The following is a 19,078-nucleotide window of genomic DNA, read 5'->3' on the forward strand; positions in this document are numbered from 1 at the left end:
TTAGTAATGGCTGTAGTGACATCTTGTGTCTTTTTTGTATTCTTCTAAAAATTCAGATTAACTTCAATTTTGTCCATATTCTGGTTCTCCAACACCACAGGTAAACACAATTTAAAGATGCTCACTGTTCTGGTTAAATAGCTTTAATGGCACAGACAAGATATATTAGTGGGAAATGTGTACATCCATTAAGGTAAGTCTAATTCCAAATGCATGTACTCACTGTGGAAAAAATGCCTAACAATAAATTGAATGTATTATTTGGTTCTCCATGTTGAAAGAACTAAATTATTTCAGCAAACAAAATATATATAAAAATTTTTGGAGGTGATGTCATTAAATTCTTGTTGGAACTTAAAAAGAAGAAAAAAATAGACACAAACAACAAAACACTATTTAACCAGGTCTTCTTGGAAAAAACAAATTTGCTAATGAAAAATATATTTACAAAAAGTGGACTTTTCAAAACAAGAACTGAGTCTAGTATCTACACTCCTCGTCCCGAACATCTGACAACGCCCCTCCTCTCTCTGAAGTTGAAAGAAAAAGAAGTTACTGAATGTCTGTAAATCAGGTGGTGAACAGCAGAACCTTATTTATTTTAACTGAAACTGAAACAATATCATGGACGAATGAATGAAACAGACTTTTTTCAAAATCTGGACAAATTGGGAAGCACCTTTCTTAATATGTGTAATGAACAGTCAGAGAGTATTTGTAATAATTGTATGTCTGCTTTACATTTTGAAGAGTTTCTTCCCAAAATCATATATACCACTTAACCAACATGACAGCTACTCTTACAAATTCATAAATAGCATAAACTTAAAAGCAAATGAAGTTGCTTTGTAAGATACACATTAAATCACTTCTTTGTTGGACGACCTGGAAACAGTTTTTCAGACTTACAGGTTCAGCTAAATAAGGCTCTCCTGTGCAAACACTCCAAAACACCCAAACTGCCATCAGTTGCTAATATTCAGCTGTACGGCTACAATGTAAAAAAAAAAAAAAAAAAAAAAAAATCAAAAACCTTAAAAAACACCTGTACACATTTTCAAAAAGCATGCAGTTGGTGTTATTGAGATCATTAAGATATATACCTTGAGTTCACATTAATTTGAAAGACAATGATCTCCCCAGTGATGTAAAATGACAAAAAAAAAAATGGGCAGGGCAGTGTCCAGAGTGAGGAGAGCAGCTGCTGTGTGAGAACGTCCAATCTCAGCTTGGGGTCAACACCTCAAGGCTTCCAGAGCTTCAGCAGACCATCCTCACTGTAGGTGCCGATGAGGTTCTGGTGGGGGTGGTGGGCGATGCCGATCACATCCTTCTCGTGGACCTGGAGGGAGGAGGAGCAAGATATAAACAAGAACCTATCATTTAAAATTAAGTAAGCTGTATAGTGACAAACTAAAAAAAAAAGACATTATATAGCTATTTTAATTTAGTAGAATGCTGATCTCGAAATTATTTTATTTAACATTAAATTAAGTTACAAGCTAGTTACAAAGCTGCAGCAACTATACAATGATGTGTTACTAGCACAATGAAGCTGTCGCCAGTAAACTGAAAGATATGTTTAATAGTAACAAAAGACTGACCCCAGCAGACCTTCACTGATCAATCAGATAAGTGCAATAAAAAGGAAATTATGCTGAAATAACTGCCGGGCATCAAAACAAAAAGAACACAAGAACCTAACATTCTTCTTGTGGTAATTATTGTCACTCACTCACACTTTAAACAAAGTTTCACCATTAGTGTGTGCATCTCTAGCTACACTAATCGTTAATTTCCTGCTAGGAACTGAACCCCTGGCAGTTTTAGTCCCTTGCTCTTGAGTCAAATGAGATGTACAAACAAGTAAGTGATACAAAACCGCAGTAGATACAAAAAGTTGCATGACTTATGCAGGCCTTGGTCTTCTTCTACAAACTGGCAACATACAGCAAAGATCATAAAAGGTTAGATTTTTCTGTGTCATGCTTGTTTATCAAGTCATTTAATAAGCAAGACAAAAGAGTTTCACCCTCACCTTCAAGACTTCAATCAAAACTTTACAGTCAGAACTTCGTGTAGCAGAAGCAGAGGAGTTAAAAAGCTGTGATATTTTTGGACACTTTGATCTGTGCTCCTGAGTGCAGTAACGTACCGTCAGCGTTCTCTCCAGCTTGCCGGTGACGGTGCTGAAGCAGTAGAGCACAAAGTCTTCACCCACGCAGTAGATCCACTCGCCGCGGGGCGACAGAGTGCAGCACACGAAGTCACCACCTTCCCTCTTACCGGAGCTGAAACTCCTCACGATCTGCACAGCCAGAGTCACAAGTGCATTCAAACAAAGCATGTATGTAAAAGGGCAGACAGGTAGGCAGGTTTAGTTTCATAAGCAAACACCTTAAAAAAAACCTACACTATTCCATGTTTACTGCTCAGTATTTAAGGAAAAAAACATTTTGAGCACAAAATGACAATTAATCATGTAACAAGTAATTAATTTCTTCTAAACAAACAAAGCCAGTTTGTGTAACGCCTCATGAGCCACTTGTCGTCGCTCCTAAAATCACGTATGGAGTAACACTGTGGACTGGTTTCCTGCTGGATTGTTTAGTGCAGTAATGATTTGAACTGACCTGTCCCTGCATGTTCATGATGACCACCGTGTTGGAGCGGTTACACACTACAAAGTGCTCCGGGTTCTTGGGCAGCAGGATGACGTTGTTGACTGTGATGTCGGTGCCAGCTGACGTGCCCAGAGGCTTGAAGGTGTTGGAGCACTCCGTGGTCTTCATGTTCCACACCTGAAGCAGGTTGAACACAGTGAGATGAGACACTGGTCAGACACACACGGATAAAGATACACAGCATACGTACAGGCACATTTATACCAGATATTTATTGTGTAGTTGCAAAAAAATAGAAAAAGTCACGAAGAGACGTCTTATTTTGGCGGCTGCTTCTCTCACCTTGACTGTACCGTCCGAGGAAGCGCTGATGATGTGGTGGCCGTCTGGAGTGAAGGTGGCCTCGTTCACAAATGAGGAGTGGCCGCGGAACTCCTTAAGAGTTTTACCTGACTTCAGCCCATGGATTCTTAAGCAAAAAGAAGAATTTAATGCATGTGCACAAAATTATCCTAAAAAAGATGTTCAGTAAAGCGCACAGGTGCACCATCAACTAGAATAGTTAACTGTTGGGTCTTTTTGGAGTTTGGAAGAACAATAAAGGGTGAAACGTGTTTGGTCAGATATGAGTTCACCTGATTGTCTGGTCGAAGGAGGCACTGAGGAGCTGGCTGCTGTCTTTACAGAAACTGACGCATGTTACTCCTTTACTGTGGGCGCGTTCAAACCTCCTCAGACACTGACCACTCTGGATCTTCCACACCTAAACACACACACAAACTTTAATTTGTTTTTGCAACATCACACTGCATCTGCAGTCAACTATCATTAGTACTCTCAAACTCATACTATGCAAATACAAAATATTATGTTTACTGGCTTTCAATTTTACAAATGTTTTACTCCCATATTTCATTGTCAATAATCTGTTAACACATAATATTTTTGTACAACAGAAAAGCTAAAGAAGAACATTGGGAATAAGTGGATTCTCAATGTATTCCTGCTGGGACAGCGCAGTCTTTAATTCAGAATCAGAAATACTTTATTGATCCCCGAGGGGAAACTCTTTTGTTACAGCTGCTCACTATCACGTCAATGCACACAGGGATAGAAGTACTAAGCAAATCAAAATATAATACACTATAATACATCTAAGATAAATTAAGTACAAAGTGGATATAAGTATAAAAGCTAAAATAAGTGTAAGTACAAAAGTGGATTTACAGGTTGATATGTACAGTATAATACAACGTAATAATATAAGTAACAATAGTGCAATAATGAGTACTGTCAAGTTAAGTGTAGCAGATTAACCAGATTATTAGACGGTGGATATTGCACAGCAGTAATATAAGTATGAATGAATATCAATAAATAGGGAATATTAAACAGAAAATAGAGATTATTGCACAGGAGTATTAAACAGAGAATATTGCACAATATTTCAAGTATTGCAGTGATGTTAGAGGGAGGAGTTAAAGAGTTTGATGGCCACAGGGGGGATGAGTCTTTCGCTGAATTACATTTCATTAACATTGGGAGACTTTCAATGTCAAGGTTTACCTGCCCACAGGAAGTTTCATTTCTCTCTGACTTTAGAGCCTTTCACACCTCATCAAAAACCATACCATGCATTGTGCTCAGCATTACAACAAGGATGTTTTCATGTTTTTTCACCAACCATAACCCAGCTCCGCATAGGCTGATAATTGGTGTGTACAATTTTTTTAAGAAAGAGCACTATAATCCATCTGTGCTAGGGGAAGAACCTGCTTAGCAAACTTTAGTTGTAAAAGTAACAAAGGATGTAAGAGCAATAAGAGAAATTTAAGTAATGTTTCACCTTGATCTTTCCATCCTGGGCTCCGGTGGCCAACATCTCTGTGTCTCGACTGAAGCCCATACACAACACTGCATCGTCCATCATCATGAAGTTATCCTGAGCCTGGTACTTCAGATCCTGTAGGACACAATGCATACAATTATTGCAAGTCAGCAGAAGTCATTTTGAAATGTTAAGTGTAAATGTAGTGTTATATTCAACCAGACAGTAAATCTGGCTTATGTGCAATTATTTTGCAAAAGCTACCTTTCTGATTTTTCCGGTGGTGAAGTTCCAGACCTCGATAAAGCCGTCCACAGATCCAGTGACCAGGTACTGACCATCAGGAGAGAATCGGGAACACTCCACATGAGATTTCTGTCCAAACTGTGCAGGGAAGAAAAAAAAAAGTCACATAAGAATACTTAAAATGTGTTATGTGATGAAAGCGATGAAATTTTACGTAGTTTTTGGATGTGTAAACTTAAAATGACAGTATGCTTGGCTGAATGCACAGTTTAGAACAGTGAAACAGCCCATTAATGTTGCTTTCTATGACACATACTTTGGGACAGTGTGGGTACCTTGATGTGTCTGCAGAGCTGGGTGGGGAAGCGCTCCTCCTCCACATCTTTAACAGCAGCTTTACCCCTGAACAAGTCGATAGTCATACCAGGAGGCAGCAGGCCCTGATGCTGCTGCCACTTCAGAGACTGAAGGAGGAGAATGTAGACAGTGAACTAAATCATCATCAGCACTTTATTTGGATGGCAGCATAACTTGTATGTTTGTATGTATGGGGAATATGAATCAAGAGACACAACAATGTACATGTGTTGCAAATATGTCAGGATTAAGATGCAAGTTATGAGTTATTTTATGGTGAGTCTCGTATTGAGGAATGACTCTCATACACCTGCAGGTTTCTAGATCACTTACCTGTCCGAGCAGAGCCATGAGACGAGAGGGTGGCACCACACTGACCTCCCCTGCCAGGGCCTGGGCAATGGCCGCCCGACGCTTCTCCTTACTGCTGCCATCTGGGTACGCCTAGACAACAAAAAACACAAACATCAGAAACTCCACACAAAAGGAATTATATTACATTTCTATCTATTGTTCTTGTGAGGATGGATAATCCTATTAAACAGTATTTAGCGAAAGGAGTCACTCTTAAATAATGCTCAATAATGAACATGTGTCTCTGATGAAGGGTCTTAGGTATTTGGAAGCCATGACCAGCCAGACCAACTGATCCTAAAATTATTGGATGGATGGATGGATGGACGAACATGAATGAACAAAGACTGCATCTTGTTACACGTTTGGTTTGGACTCACCTCTCTGGGATCGAAGTAAGAGCGAGCCAGCAGGTTCTCCAGGTGGATGTATCTCTCTGGCTGCGTCTGTTTCAGCATGATCATGGGGTCGGTCTGCCTGAGGAGTGAACGGGCTGCACCCAACTCTCTCAACTCGATCAGCTCTAACACCACCTGGTCAGGAAAAAACATAGACATTCAGACTCAGAGAAAACGTGACTTCAGGCGTGATCCACCAAGTTCTTTTCACAGAAAGATCTGTGGACATGTGGACAAAACCCTGAATAAGCACAATATAAAGTTGACAATGAGATAAGCTGTAAACCACAATTTATCCAAACCTCACCTGTTCATAAAGGTCTATCAGGGTCTTATCTGGCAACTTGAGGGACTGGATGGCTTGCAGGACAGTATCCCAGTGGCCGCTGTTTATGTCTGCCACAAAGCTCTCTATACTGTCCACAGTGTTCAGAGACACTGTGGTCTCCTCCTGCAGGGTGGCCAGAGTCCGGTGCAGATTATTTTCCTTTAAGTACTGCATAATCAGACGGATCACGCTGTGGAAAACACAAGTCATTTGGATAAACAAATATTGCAAGAACAAATTACAATATGTTGAATAAGGAGTAATAGTTAGTGGATCATTTAACAATAGCAATATAAATAACAATCAATTGACTTTGGGACATTTGTTTTCCTCTTGCCACCTCCGAAGTGAAGCAAGTGGTTAGGAACATCACTGGTGGTAGAAGTTAGTGCCCCACTGATAACTCAGGAGGCCAATATTATCAGCGAATATTATCTTATCACAGATTATCTGCAGTACAGAAATGCCAGATAGGTTTGTGGCAATATAGAAACAATGTCCCTATTAAATACAGTTTGTTTATTTTTTAGAAGTAAAATGTCCCGACTTTTTTTTTTTTTTTGCTATAAGTTACATGTATGTTAAAAAGAAAACAAGAATATCGGCCAATAGTTTGTTGGAGGATTTTGAATTAAATAGGCTGCTGATATCAACCTCAAACATCGGGCTCTAGTAGCAATCAGGTATCTTGCTCATGGACACATCAGCAGGGAGAATATTTGCCAACAAACGTTTTGAAACAGACATTTCAGTTGAGAAATGACTAACTGCCAGACCACCCTGCTGCCCTGATGCTGATATTGCAGCAGTTAAATAAATGACTTAAGAGCTAACGCTAACGTTATAGCTACCCGGACTGTTGAAATACCCTTTGATGTAAATATACAACATAGTAAACGCTACTTAGGTAAGAAGCACAGATACTGATAGTAAATGAGGCACATTTAGTATGACAACAAAGTAAGTCACTTTAATAATTTTGTTTATTCAAATAAGTTTGAATAACTTAATTACCTCCCAGGTCAGAACAGAATCTGTGGCAACTGGCAGTGTAACGTTAGCTCATGCTAACTTATTCTAACTCACATATCTTTCAATTGTTTACTCCATACAGAAGTACTGAAAATACAAAGTGATGTAATTTAATGCTTTAAATAGCAGAGCGACACGTCAGACTGATATTACCGTCACTTCGGTAAAAAAAAAAGAGCAAATGACATCAATGGAGATGCCTGTAAGTTAGCTTGTTAGCTTAGCTTAGCCCGATAACGCTAGTGGACTACAGCAAAGAATGAGGCAGGCCTCGTTGGCAGAAAATATGATCAAATGTGGAGTTATTAGCAGGCGATGTATCATAGAAATTACCCGGGTTTAAGAGTAATTAACTGGACTACTTACTCTGCGGATTCCACCTCCAAAGACATTATTTATCTCAAAACAGTAGCCACAAGATACTCCTGAGTCTGCAGCAAAAGCAAGAAACACGCAGGACAGACTCAAACACGGAAGTACTGGGAGGAGTCCCGGATCTTCAAAATAAAACATTCATTCTACTACCTCTGAATTTGTGATAGTAACAAAATTGACAGTTAAATAGAAAAAAAATAAATCTAGCTGACGTACAAAAATGATCTCAAAATGTCCCAAAAAATTGAAGGCAGGTTTATACTACAATGTCGCTCTACACAGAAATGTTGAACAGGAGGAGGAAACAAAAGCATCATCTGTACAATGCGATGTTACCCAGTGCACCAGCCTTTCACCCTACTTCCTTCTGAAAAGCCTTTTAATTTTTTACTGAGACTGTGAAGTGTTGATTGCAGTCTAGGATATGATATTGTTCTCATGTCAAGAAGTTAGTAAGTTTCCTTCTATATTAAGTATAATTTAATGCGTCTATATGTGTATTTTATGTGTCAATTTGTTTCACTTGAGGTCAGTTATCTTTCTTTTCCTTTCGGCTGTTCCCTTTCAGGGGTCGCCACAGCGAATCATGTGCCTCCATCTAACCTTGTCCTCTGCATCCTCTTCACTCACACCAATTAACTTCATGTCCTCTCTCACTACATCCATAAATCTCCTCTTTGGTCTTCCTCTAGACCTCCTACCTGGCAGCTCCAACCTCAGCATCCTTCTACCAATATGTTCACAGTCTCTCCAGTTATATTCAGTTTAATTCAACTCCATCCATTCATTCATCCACAATAATAAGCTTTCATATTGGTTGTATAGTAGATTTAATATACACCTAAGATCAGTTATTCTTAAAATGGAGTCCAGGGAACAACAAGGGTCCTTGAAGAGGCTCCAATGGACACCAGCAGGATTAGTCTTCTGTTAGAAACAAACTAGCTGAACAAGAGAATATATCAGGATTGCTATTTTGTCTATATTGGTTTCATTGAACTGGTTTTTGTCCAACCTCCTTATACATGAAGTCAAAGCATAGATATGTTTGTGTCCCCTGGGACTATAATGTGATTGTTTTGAGTCTTTCATGCTCATCATAAGCATTAATGTGCACAGCCATCCCAATCTGCTTTAATGCCATTACTTGTTCTCTGGGATGATCAACAGAGGGCGCTATCTGCATAGCTATGGCTCAGAGGTCCTCTTGACTCTCTTCTCTCTGCCAGTGAAGGTCTTTCAAGGTTATGATGATGATGATGCTCAGTGCAGCACCACTTCAGTTTGCAGCTCGCTATCCTGGTTTGATTGTTTTGGGCAATCATGACACAATCCCACTGTGAGCCTCATCCACAGTGGAAATGAATTTGGCACCAAGAATACAGCAGACCTCGTTTGGTTTCATTTGCCTTTGCAGATGGAGAGGGGAGGAGTGGTGTTTTCACACAATACCATCAACACCGCAGTAATTCTGAATATATTAACAGAAGAGCAGAAGAAAGACGTCAATTTAATTTTGCCATCTTCTGGCATGACAAAGCAGAGGCTGTTAGGAGAATGCTTACCATTGAGGGAGACACCACCACACTGGAAGAATGACAGCGGCACAAAAGGCTGTAATGTAATCACTTCATCCTTTCTGAGAAAAACAAAGAAAATTATAAATTTATGTTAGTTGCCATTCCCAGTGTGAAATGAAGTTACCCTTTCCATCATAATTAGAACACATTATCACCACAAAGAAATTTAGCCTTTCTTTGGTCTGTCAGGAAGGAAACTAACACTTTGTGAGAACAAACACACATAAATTCCACCTGCTCAGCGATGGAGGACGGTGCTATGAATAAATGTTTGGCATTAAAAGACTACTAGGTGTGTCATTTGTTTACTCTCTGGTCAAAATGACCAAATCCTGTTATTCATGAAGTAAACCCTGTTAACTATTCTGGAAAATATAAGCATTTATCTGCATCTGAATCACATTTTTTGCAAAACACTACAGAAAATGCTGCATTTTTGGCACGATCCACACAATCCCAATCTCTTGTGTTCTCATGGAAACCATTTAAAATGCTAAACTGAAATGACCACTTGGTCACACTGAATACTCACAGCTCTGACATTAATAACAAATCAAGGCATAGAGCCAAGGGCAACTTGTTTAAGAGATGAATTGAACACTGCAGAGTCAGGCAAAGGGAAAGGATGATGAGGGTGAGGAAGAAGTGGAAGTGGAAGAGCACCCAGGGATTTGTGCTGGGCTGGATCTGTCATAAGAGGCCGTTTTTCCAGAAAGCGAGAACACTGTCTGTGATCTGGATAGGATCCTATGACAGGAGGAAGTCCAGATTACAACTCTTATTGTGACATCAGACAGCTGCTCCACTTTCTCAAATTTTACTCCATTCTGAATTTGTAGTATGCCCTTAAATACCAAACTGTTGACAGAAATGTACACACAGTTGTTACATCATTATATTTGTTTTGTGTTTGCTCAATATAGAAACAGCATGCGCTTTAGGAAATGCTCATCAGGACTGAGAAAAAAAAATAAGAGGGGAGAACCAGTTTTAATGAAAACACAAAATAATTGAGTCTATAGGCAAGTAAAGGCATTGCAGGTGTGAGTTAGAAAAATCTATTAGTATGCTGGGTTGTAGGTTTCATACAAAATTCAGTACTGACATGACATAAGAAGGATTTGAATGTAATGATTACTTGTTTTGAGAGAAGGTAGTGCACTCAGACACTTGGAGTGTGCCAATTATTACAAAGAAATGCAAACAAACTCTCATGGGAAATAGGAATGCCTGCTGTCATAGCTGAGATTCAGTGGCATTACTTTTTAAAGGGGATAAAACCAGATAAGAATTTTGCAATGTCTTGTCAGCTAAAGAGGGGATTACAGGTGTGCTGTTGGAGTAGGATGGATTGGCTTTTCTGAGATTTGAACAGCAAAGATGCTTTGCATGCATGCTGCTTTTCAGCTAAACTCTGCACATTACCAAACACTGAGATGCAGATACCAAAAAACTGATATTGATGGATTGACTCAGGATTAGATGTTAGATGTTAGAGTCATGATCCAGATCAGACAAAAAAAATGATAATTAATGCAGCATTTTCCAGTTCACACTAATTGTTGGATTGTTGGACTTGAAGGCATCAGATCAACTGTATGTTACATGACGGAAGAAAAAACATGAACTGGGGCACTTTCACATGCAGTGTGAATTGAGTTGTATGCTGTGAACAGCTAGAGTGGAGTATTACGTATCTTACCTTACTCAAGTGTACAGCATTGAGGTTAAGGTTTGGGCAAATTTTTGGTCATGGTTAAGTGAGGTAAGCTTAATCTGTGAACAAAAACATGTGGCTGCAATAGAAAGCTTGAGACCAATTTTTAACAGGGCATACTTGAAATGGGGTCATTAATTAACCTGGATTTTACTCCAAAAGCTCTGCAGCCCTATTCCATTCTGTAAGTTGGTGAGCTGCCCATTGGAGGGGTCTTCTTGATGAATTAAAGACTTCAAAAAATCCTCGCATCTCAACAGCAAAATAGGAATTTTTTTCAGTGCCTTACAAAGCAACTCCATAGCCAGAATCAACACAAATGAACTCTGCTTTGCAACCTCTGTGGTTAAGGTTTGATTAAGTTAAAACAAGTGGCTACAGTACTGGCTTAAGGTTCTCCTTCTGGATTACAAGAAAACATTGTTGACTGTTCGTACGAGATGGGACGCAAACTGTGGTCTTTGGTGTCAAAGTCAGACACTTTGTATGCTCATTCATGATGGTTTAACGTTTAACTGAGAGGGGACAGTCATTACTTGCACAACTGCAAGAGGCTGCTTGGAAGGAATGGGCACACATTCCTCATTTTAAACACTGGAACACATGACCAATGCTGTTGTTTTTCTGATGGAGACAGATAAACAGACAAAAAGCAAGCTGCTGGAGGAGGATACACACCAGTCTAATCTTAGCATGAGCTGGAAATTGAAATCTCATTTGTTGGACTTGAAGGCAGAAACATCCACCCATCATACCATTCCCATATTCCTATTTTCTATTATGTCTCTTTTATGGGAACTTGCACGGAGCATGAAAGTTAAATGGTTATTTGCATTTTCATACCATGCTCATTTCACAGAAACCAGCTGATGCAGTGAACATCACAAACAAAAACTGAATAAAAACAGCTAAATCAGACGACAAAGCCTCATTGCTTTGTTTGGTTTTGTTTATGTCTCTTTAAGAGCTTTGCCCTTGAGTGTACCCTGTGGCCAAACACAATGAACAAGGGTCCATTAATTTGCTGCCGAGAAGCTACTCACAACTCCTTGATAATGGCTGATTTCTCCGCCAGTCAGTCAGCCCTCAAGTCACGAGTGGTAGGGGGTGGGAGGTGTGTGTTTGTGAGCATGTGTTTGTGAGAGGTATTGATGATTGAGGGTGGTAGTGGTGGTGGGGTGAGGCGGTTATCATCCAGGCGGAGGAGCGTCAGTCCTATTGGCATGTCCATTATTCTCAATGGACGCATTAGAAAACCAAAAAGGGACTCATTGAGAAAGCTTTATTGATTTTCTCAATCTTCTTGACACAAAAACAGGAATAAGGAGTCACACTGTAGCTACAGAAATGTATTCAGTTTGCTGGAGAGGAGGTGCACAAACCCATACGGAGACATAGAATTGGGTTCGTTCATGCCGTAGCAGCTTGCATTGGAGCACGATAAATTACAGGTCATCAAGGTGATAAAGCACTGAGCTGGAAATGGGATTGTGTTGGTAAGGCGGTGTACCAGGCAGCACACATGTGAACTGATATATGTTAGTCCCTGAGCAGTCTGGATAAGAGAGGTATGCAGCAGGGCACGTTTCTTCCCGGTATAATGTAAATAGAAGCTATCCACTTCCCGGGTGAATGCAGCTGCCTCTCCTTAGCTGAAAACCTCCCAGGGCTGTGCTGTATTTACAGAAAAAAAAAAAAAACACAAGAAAGTGCTGACACAAGTGGATGGTTTTGAGTGGGATAAGCTCTCTCTTTTCAATTATTGGTCTATCTCTGCTTGTTCCAGCGCCTGCATTCGTGTAAGTCTGACATCTACAACTTGAGGCGTTCTTTTTGTCAGGTTGTTAAGGAATTCACTGGAGGGCTTTATGGACATTCATACAACATACCAGAATCTTTTCAGCTGGCGTGGGTATGAAAGACATGCTTTTGGAAACTTTTGAAGGTTTTTTGGAGGGTCTCAATGGCTATGATAAACTTTGAGGTGTGAAATATCAGCCAGTGCTTAGTTGTTGAAGGTGCAGTAAAAGCTTGCATGACAGTCTGTAGTTGCAGGCATTATGAGTTAGAAAGAAAGAGTAGTGTTGGGACTTAAAGCTTAAGCTTCAGTCGTAGTCATCTGGACACTGTTTTCAGAATCAAGACGTTTGGCTCCCATCCGGAAGTCATTCTCAATTGTGAAAAAAAAAAATGGGACGGGAATTAAATTTTTTCACAATTGAGAATGACTTCCGGATGGGAGCCGAAACGTCTTGATTCTGAAAACAGTGTCCAGATGACTACGACGAAACCTTTTCTACGATAGAACACTCCTGGACGAATGAGGGACTACACGGTCTTATAGTTTCAAAGGTTTCTGACTCCTTTTATTTTTATTGGAAGCAGCAAAAAAAAAATCATCATTACTTTGATGCAATTCTTAAGGCCTCAGTAAGCTTCAAATGACCTAGGCCATACATGTGTTGTCTCAACACATCCTCATACCTAAATGACAGAGTAGCTCGTTTGTCAATGACTCCCAAAACGACCTTTGTTGTCATGGTAACAATAATAATCGTTAACATTTTCAGACAGTCACAGTTTGGTTAGGTTTAGGCACCAAAACTACTTTGTTAGGTTTAGGAAAAGATCATGGCTTGGGTTAAAATAAATATGTTAGATGTTAAGTTATGTCACATGACATGGCTGAATCCCACTGACTCCCAGATCTCTCGCTAAGAACTCTGCGTCCTTTGCATGTCTTTGTAGTCGTGGTGTGACGACGGGACACTCTCCTTTAAAACATTCACGGTGTTGAGCACATAAAAAGTTACAGAAGTAGTTGTGTGAAGAATAAAAAAAGAGCTTAGATGTAAAATATTTGCATCTAAAGACTGCATTCTTTCAGAGTTTGACAAGGCTTTCACACCAAATGTGCAGGTCCTTTAATCCAACCAGGGAAAATTTCAAGCAGGGTAGAATCAGAAGGGATGGAGGATCATAGGTTAAAGGATCATAATCCACAATTTGACCTTTAACATTCTAGTTAGCTGCTCCAAAGCATAAAATGAAGATGTAATGCTCTTTATTTTATGATCTACCTCACGCAAACTATGTACACTTTTATGTTTGGTATGAAGACAAGTGAGGATTTCTCACAGATCATGAAAACATACTAAGCACTCACTAAGCCGCTCCACTGTTGAAGGAAACAGTAACATGTTTGCCTTTCTTGCTCTAATGTTCCAACCAGTCTCAAGAATCAAACTGACAACCTTCTCTAACCTTTAGAGAAGCACATTCCTTATATGACAGTGTAAAATCCTCCAAGGTGCAGAGCCACAAAAATGCTCTGATCATTTTATTGAGGCTCACAATTAAAACCTAATTGTGTTCAGAAACCCATTCAACAGAGCTCACAGTTGGCAGATCCGGCAGGTTGAAATGAGGTTATAATGCAACACACAGAAGACAAAGGGAAGCTATTTGCAGTTAATTAATGTGGTAATTTTCTTAGTAACTGTCTAATAATTTATACAGCAGAAGGAATGCAGATACTTTTACTGGAGCGATGGCCTCGTTTGTGACCTGGCTTGACCGTGCATTTGAATGGCCCGCACACTCTGCCTGGGGAGTTATTGATTCCCTGTGTCTCGCTCATTGGCATGCACAGGCACGCTAATAAGTAAATCCATCTTCTGTCAGTTCCTGCTGAAGGAAATGCAGTCCTAAGGGGAGGAGGACAACATATTCAGGTCCAATTTTCCTGTCTTTTGTTAAGGATTACCATCATTGTTTTCTCCTGTACAGTCCCAACTCATTGCACTGAGCTGCACCAACGCATGAAGTGCAAGGGGACTCAGACACATTTGGGATACTCGCCAGCAGAGAGAATCCAATAATAGAAGAAATTCATCCGTGGTGTTTTAATTAACGTGTGCTGTTGGAGTGGAACAAAGCTAGTTGATGGGATATAAACACTCAAACAAAGACATAAGTGCACTTCATCAGAAACAAGCTAATGTGCAGGAGATATCATTTGCATTCTGTCCCTCTTAAACACACACAAGCCATGAAAAAGACCAAAATACAGACATTTTGAAGTATTTAACTAATCAGTAGAAATGTTGCCTTATTCTTCAAATCCCTAGGCCCCTTCCTGAAGTACACACTGATTTTTTTGTAGCATGTTAGCATATGTGTCAACTGTCCACTTGGCCTCCGAGTCCCCGTTGGTTTTGAAAGGCAGTCCTCGAGATTTCATTCTTTGCTGACTGAGGCTATTTTCACTGTTCCACAAGAGCATATCCCAGCATGGAGCCGGTTTCAAACTGAAATAATGGGCCATGGACTGTCACCGTGCCCCATGGCACTTGTCATCTGTAGAGACAGGAATGGCATGCATGGTTCCTTTTCAAGTATTGGATCAGGCTGAAAATCACTCATGGGTTTTGGTCGACTGCAGAAATGGAAAAAGAAATTTGAAATGTCACTGCCTCTCCTCATCTGTTCTATAGCACCACTCTGTGTTATATTACTTTTTCAATGGCATTTTGTCTCTATATGAATGGACCTGGATGTCACAATTGAATGAAAGTAAGGGAATAACCCATTTGTAAAGGTCACAGCCTGATAATGAGAGTTGGATGGCCTTTTTTATATCAGCATTTTAAATTTATGATTTATGAAGCATGATATGATGGGATATAATTACTGTCCGTCAAGATGAAATGACTTGAAGTCTTATTTTTAGCCATATAAAACTCAAAGGAGTGTCAGTACCAAGAATACACACTGTGACCATACCATTTGTGAAAAACATGAACATTGTCCCTAACACATATTTAACATTTGTTACCAAGTTCTTGTACTCTACGTTAGCTCATTTACATTCCAGTGTGCAAAGGAAAGGTCGGGAAAAAACTTATCTGGATTAATAATGTTCCTGCCATCTGTTTTTTAGAATATAATATTTATCAGGGATATCATGATGAATGTACATGCAGCTCCTTAAACCACATATACATAATAGGAAATACAAAATTAAGTTTGTCCTGTTATCTAGCCCCCTTAACAGGTATTGCAGGCACTATTATCTTTAATTATCACATAATTATCTATAAAATTGGTTTATCTCATATCTCAACAACTACTGTCCAGACTACAGTGGAATTTATTTTGAATATTCATGGTCCCTAAGGGATGAATCCTAACATCCATTTCCTATACCTACTTATCCTTTGCTGGTTTGCAGGTAGCTGGAACTTCCTAACGTCCCAAAGCACATTTACCGAGAGATGGGGTGCATCCTGGCAGGGTTGTCAGTCGATCACATGGCATATCAATATCAAATCTTATCAAGTGAATCACACATAAACAAATAACCTTTCAATTTTCTTGAAAATTTAAGGGAGATTTCCAGGATATTTACATAGCACATGTATGCTGAGGTGGTCATTCCTCTAGTGCCACCCTCTGTGCAAACTATACATTTTTAATCCACAACTGATAACACTCTAGGAACCCATTGAATACTTTGCTCTTGCGGGGTGTGATTGACATTACAGCCTCTAGGGGCTGCTAACGAGTCTCTCTTTTCTTCTTAATGTAAGACTGCAATGTGTTTATGTGCTACATACATTAAATCAGTGGTCCCTGACCTTTTTGGTTTGTGTCCTCAGTACTGAAGCAGTACTTACAACGGCCTGTTGGTCATTGCTGGAGGTCCATAAATGTCATTTTATGTCTCTTTTTAAACATTTTCATATGATGCTTCTCTATCAGCAGGGCTGGACTGGCCTTCTGACTGGCCATCCGGGCACTTTCCCGGGGGGCCGACATGCCTTTTGGAGTGACACAACTGTTTTGTTTTGGTTTTTTGTCACATCCTTATACCCCTCGCCCAGTCTTTGGGCTCTGTGTCTTCATTAACAGCGCATTTGCAAAAACAGAGTGCCAAAATGATACAAAAACAAGAGATGCATCTTTAATTACGAAGCAGCCTGCCCACTGTGGTTGGGTATCATATCTGTCAGCCTCTCTCTCCCAGCCAATTACTTTTGGTCCAGTTGATTCTAACTTTTCCTGGGCCCCACCCCTTTCCCATCTCTGTTATAGGATCACATTACATCGATAAATACTTGAGTGGAGCAAGATGGACAAATAAAAAGAGAAAAACACATAAAGGTGGTGCTGAAAAGCTGAGAGAGAAGAGGTTGAAGTCCCTTGAGGCTGATGCAGCCAAATGTTTTTAAAAAAGTCAATAAGTCAGTAAGTTACCAGTCAGTTATCTCAGCCTGGTGAGTCCGAAGGCACTGGAAGCAGAATTGAATATAAGACAATAAGGATAAGATAAGCATGGTTTGGGTTTGGCTAGCTCGCTATTTAGCTATATGTCGGTGGGCCGGTCTGAGTCAAACGTCCAGGGCTATTTTTCATTCCCAGTCCAGCCCTGTCTATCAGCAATATGACTTCATTCCAGGCAAAAACACAAATGCAAAAATCAGCTGCTGACTGAAGGAGACACTTTTCTTTGCTGTATTCTTGAGGATGAATGCTCACTGATGCAGAGAAAACACCTGCGAACAAAAACATGGACACATGCAAATTTTTCTCCAGCGCATTCACTCACACTCAGACACACACACACACACACTCACACACACTCGGGTGGATGAGTGTGTAGCAGAAGAAGCGGAGTGTGAGCATCCGTCAATCTCTCCTTACCCCATCACTGAGCTTCAAAGGATAGTACAATCAGCAGGACGTGAGGAGAAAGAGAACGCGCCGGCTGCAGCATCATGTGGTATTATCTTCCACAGCTGTCTGATGCAGCCGGGGAGGCTGCAGACATTCATCGGTGCCATCACATTAGGCCTACACTAGATGTAATAGCTTACTGGAAACAGTGATTTTTAACTTTGGGTTGTAGATTTGTAGAAGAGATTGTGCTGTATTGTATGTAATACATGGTTTTCTTTATGTGTTTGTTTATATTCATTAAAGTCATTCATATTTAATAACCCCCAGAGCAAGTACTGGAACACAGAACATATTCTGGTCATTAAAGAGTTTCCCCTCGGGGATCAATAAATTATTTCTGATTCTGATTTCTGATTCTGAAATGAAACTCACAGGTGGATGTGTGTGTTCACTTCGTACTTTGTGATCTGTGAGGGGCGAAACAGGGGCCAAATCATGAGAAGCATGAGTATCATTTTAAAAAGTTTCTGATGCATAAACATTTGGCTCACGGTTATTTGGACGGGTGGAATAGACTGTGCTCTGTTGTTTCAAGCCTGCAGCATTAATGTTAATTACTGATTGAGAGACAGAATCAGCCTGAAGCATCAGAAAATATCTGAAAGTTTAAAGGAATGTTTTGTTTGGACAAAATGATTAAATAGATGCTAATAGATTTGTCATGATGTATAAATTAGCTGGTGTGACAGTTTTGTGTTACAGTGTTGTTTTTTTTGCAGATGCACTTGTTAGCTTGTTTCCTTAGTCGCTAGTAATGTTATCTAGCTAGTACAGTAATAAGCGAGCTAGCTAGCTCCTGGTACATATAATTAAACTTGCAATGACACATGAAGGGATTTCATTCTGCCATTTTCGGTGTGACCAGGCTCAAAGCACATTTGCATCTCAATTTATTTGTGTGAATTCAACCCCTGGAATGTTTTTGCAGTCTGTGTTTATTAGCTACAAACAACACAGCAATGCAGATTTCTGTTATAGCTAGCTACACACACACCAACTGTGGATGTGTGTGAAACAACAACACACAACAGCTCTGACTCAGAAAAGTTTCAAAACTCATCAGGGACACAAGCTGTCTCACTTATTTTACTCCGGACCTATTCGTTTTGCTCCTGCTACAGAGGTAGCAGGAGCAATCATACAGCTTTGGGATAGCTGGGAAGAGAATTTTTTTCTCTTGAACTGAAACATTTTAAACCTGAGTGGACACCTCAGTTCTTGCTGCCTGGAGCAAACCCACATCTGGGCGTGCCTCCTGTGCCACCTCCAAAATTTTCTTTATGATTTTAACGCATCTTTATAAATATATAATTTATATCCTATCCATTGGTGTGGCAATCCCGTTCATCATTTATTCTGTTTGTGACTCTTATCTTTAATGTTAAGCACTCATTTCTGTGTTGTTGTTTTGCACTACACTTTCCAGAAATCTACAGTCAGTCATATGGTGTGGTTGGTATTTTCCTTCATTTTGTTGTTGTTGTTGATGGCAAAACAA

At 39.8% G+C, this 19,078-nt stretch overlaps 1 protein-coding gene across 1 annotated transcript; it reads right to left on the minus strand.

The window, feature by feature from the left end:
* Positions 1–127: 127 nt before the first annotated feature.
* Positions 128–7,691, minus strand: smu1a (SMU1 DNA replication regulator and spliceosomal factor a). The gene is made up of 12 exons (XM_044204819.1): positions 7,534–7,691; positions 6,115–6,325; positions 5,790–5,942; positions 5,389–5,499; positions 5,034–5,162; positions 4,717–4,836; positions 4,471–4,587; positions 3,260–3,387; positions 2,967–3,093; positions 2,634–2,801; positions 2,156–2,308; positions 128–1,342 (listed from the first exon to the last, which is right to left on the minus strand). Exons 1-12 carry the CDS (start codon positions 7,557–7,559, stop codon positions 1,244–1,246), a joined length of 1,542 nt encoding a protein of 513 aa, XP_044060754.1. The 5' UTR covers positions 7,560–7,691; the 3' UTR covers positions 128–1,243.
* Between the last annotated feature and the right edge of the window lie 11,387 nt (positions 7,692–19,078).

This window comes from Siniperca chuatsi, linkage group LG8, assembly GCF_020085105.1.
Source record: "Siniperca chuatsi isolate FFG_IHB_CAS linkage group LG8, ASM2008510v1, whole genome shotgun sequence".
NCBI classification, from domain to species: domain Eukaryota; kingdom Metazoa; phylum Chordata; class Actinopteri; order Centrarchiformes; family Sinipercidae; genus Siniperca; species Siniperca chuatsi.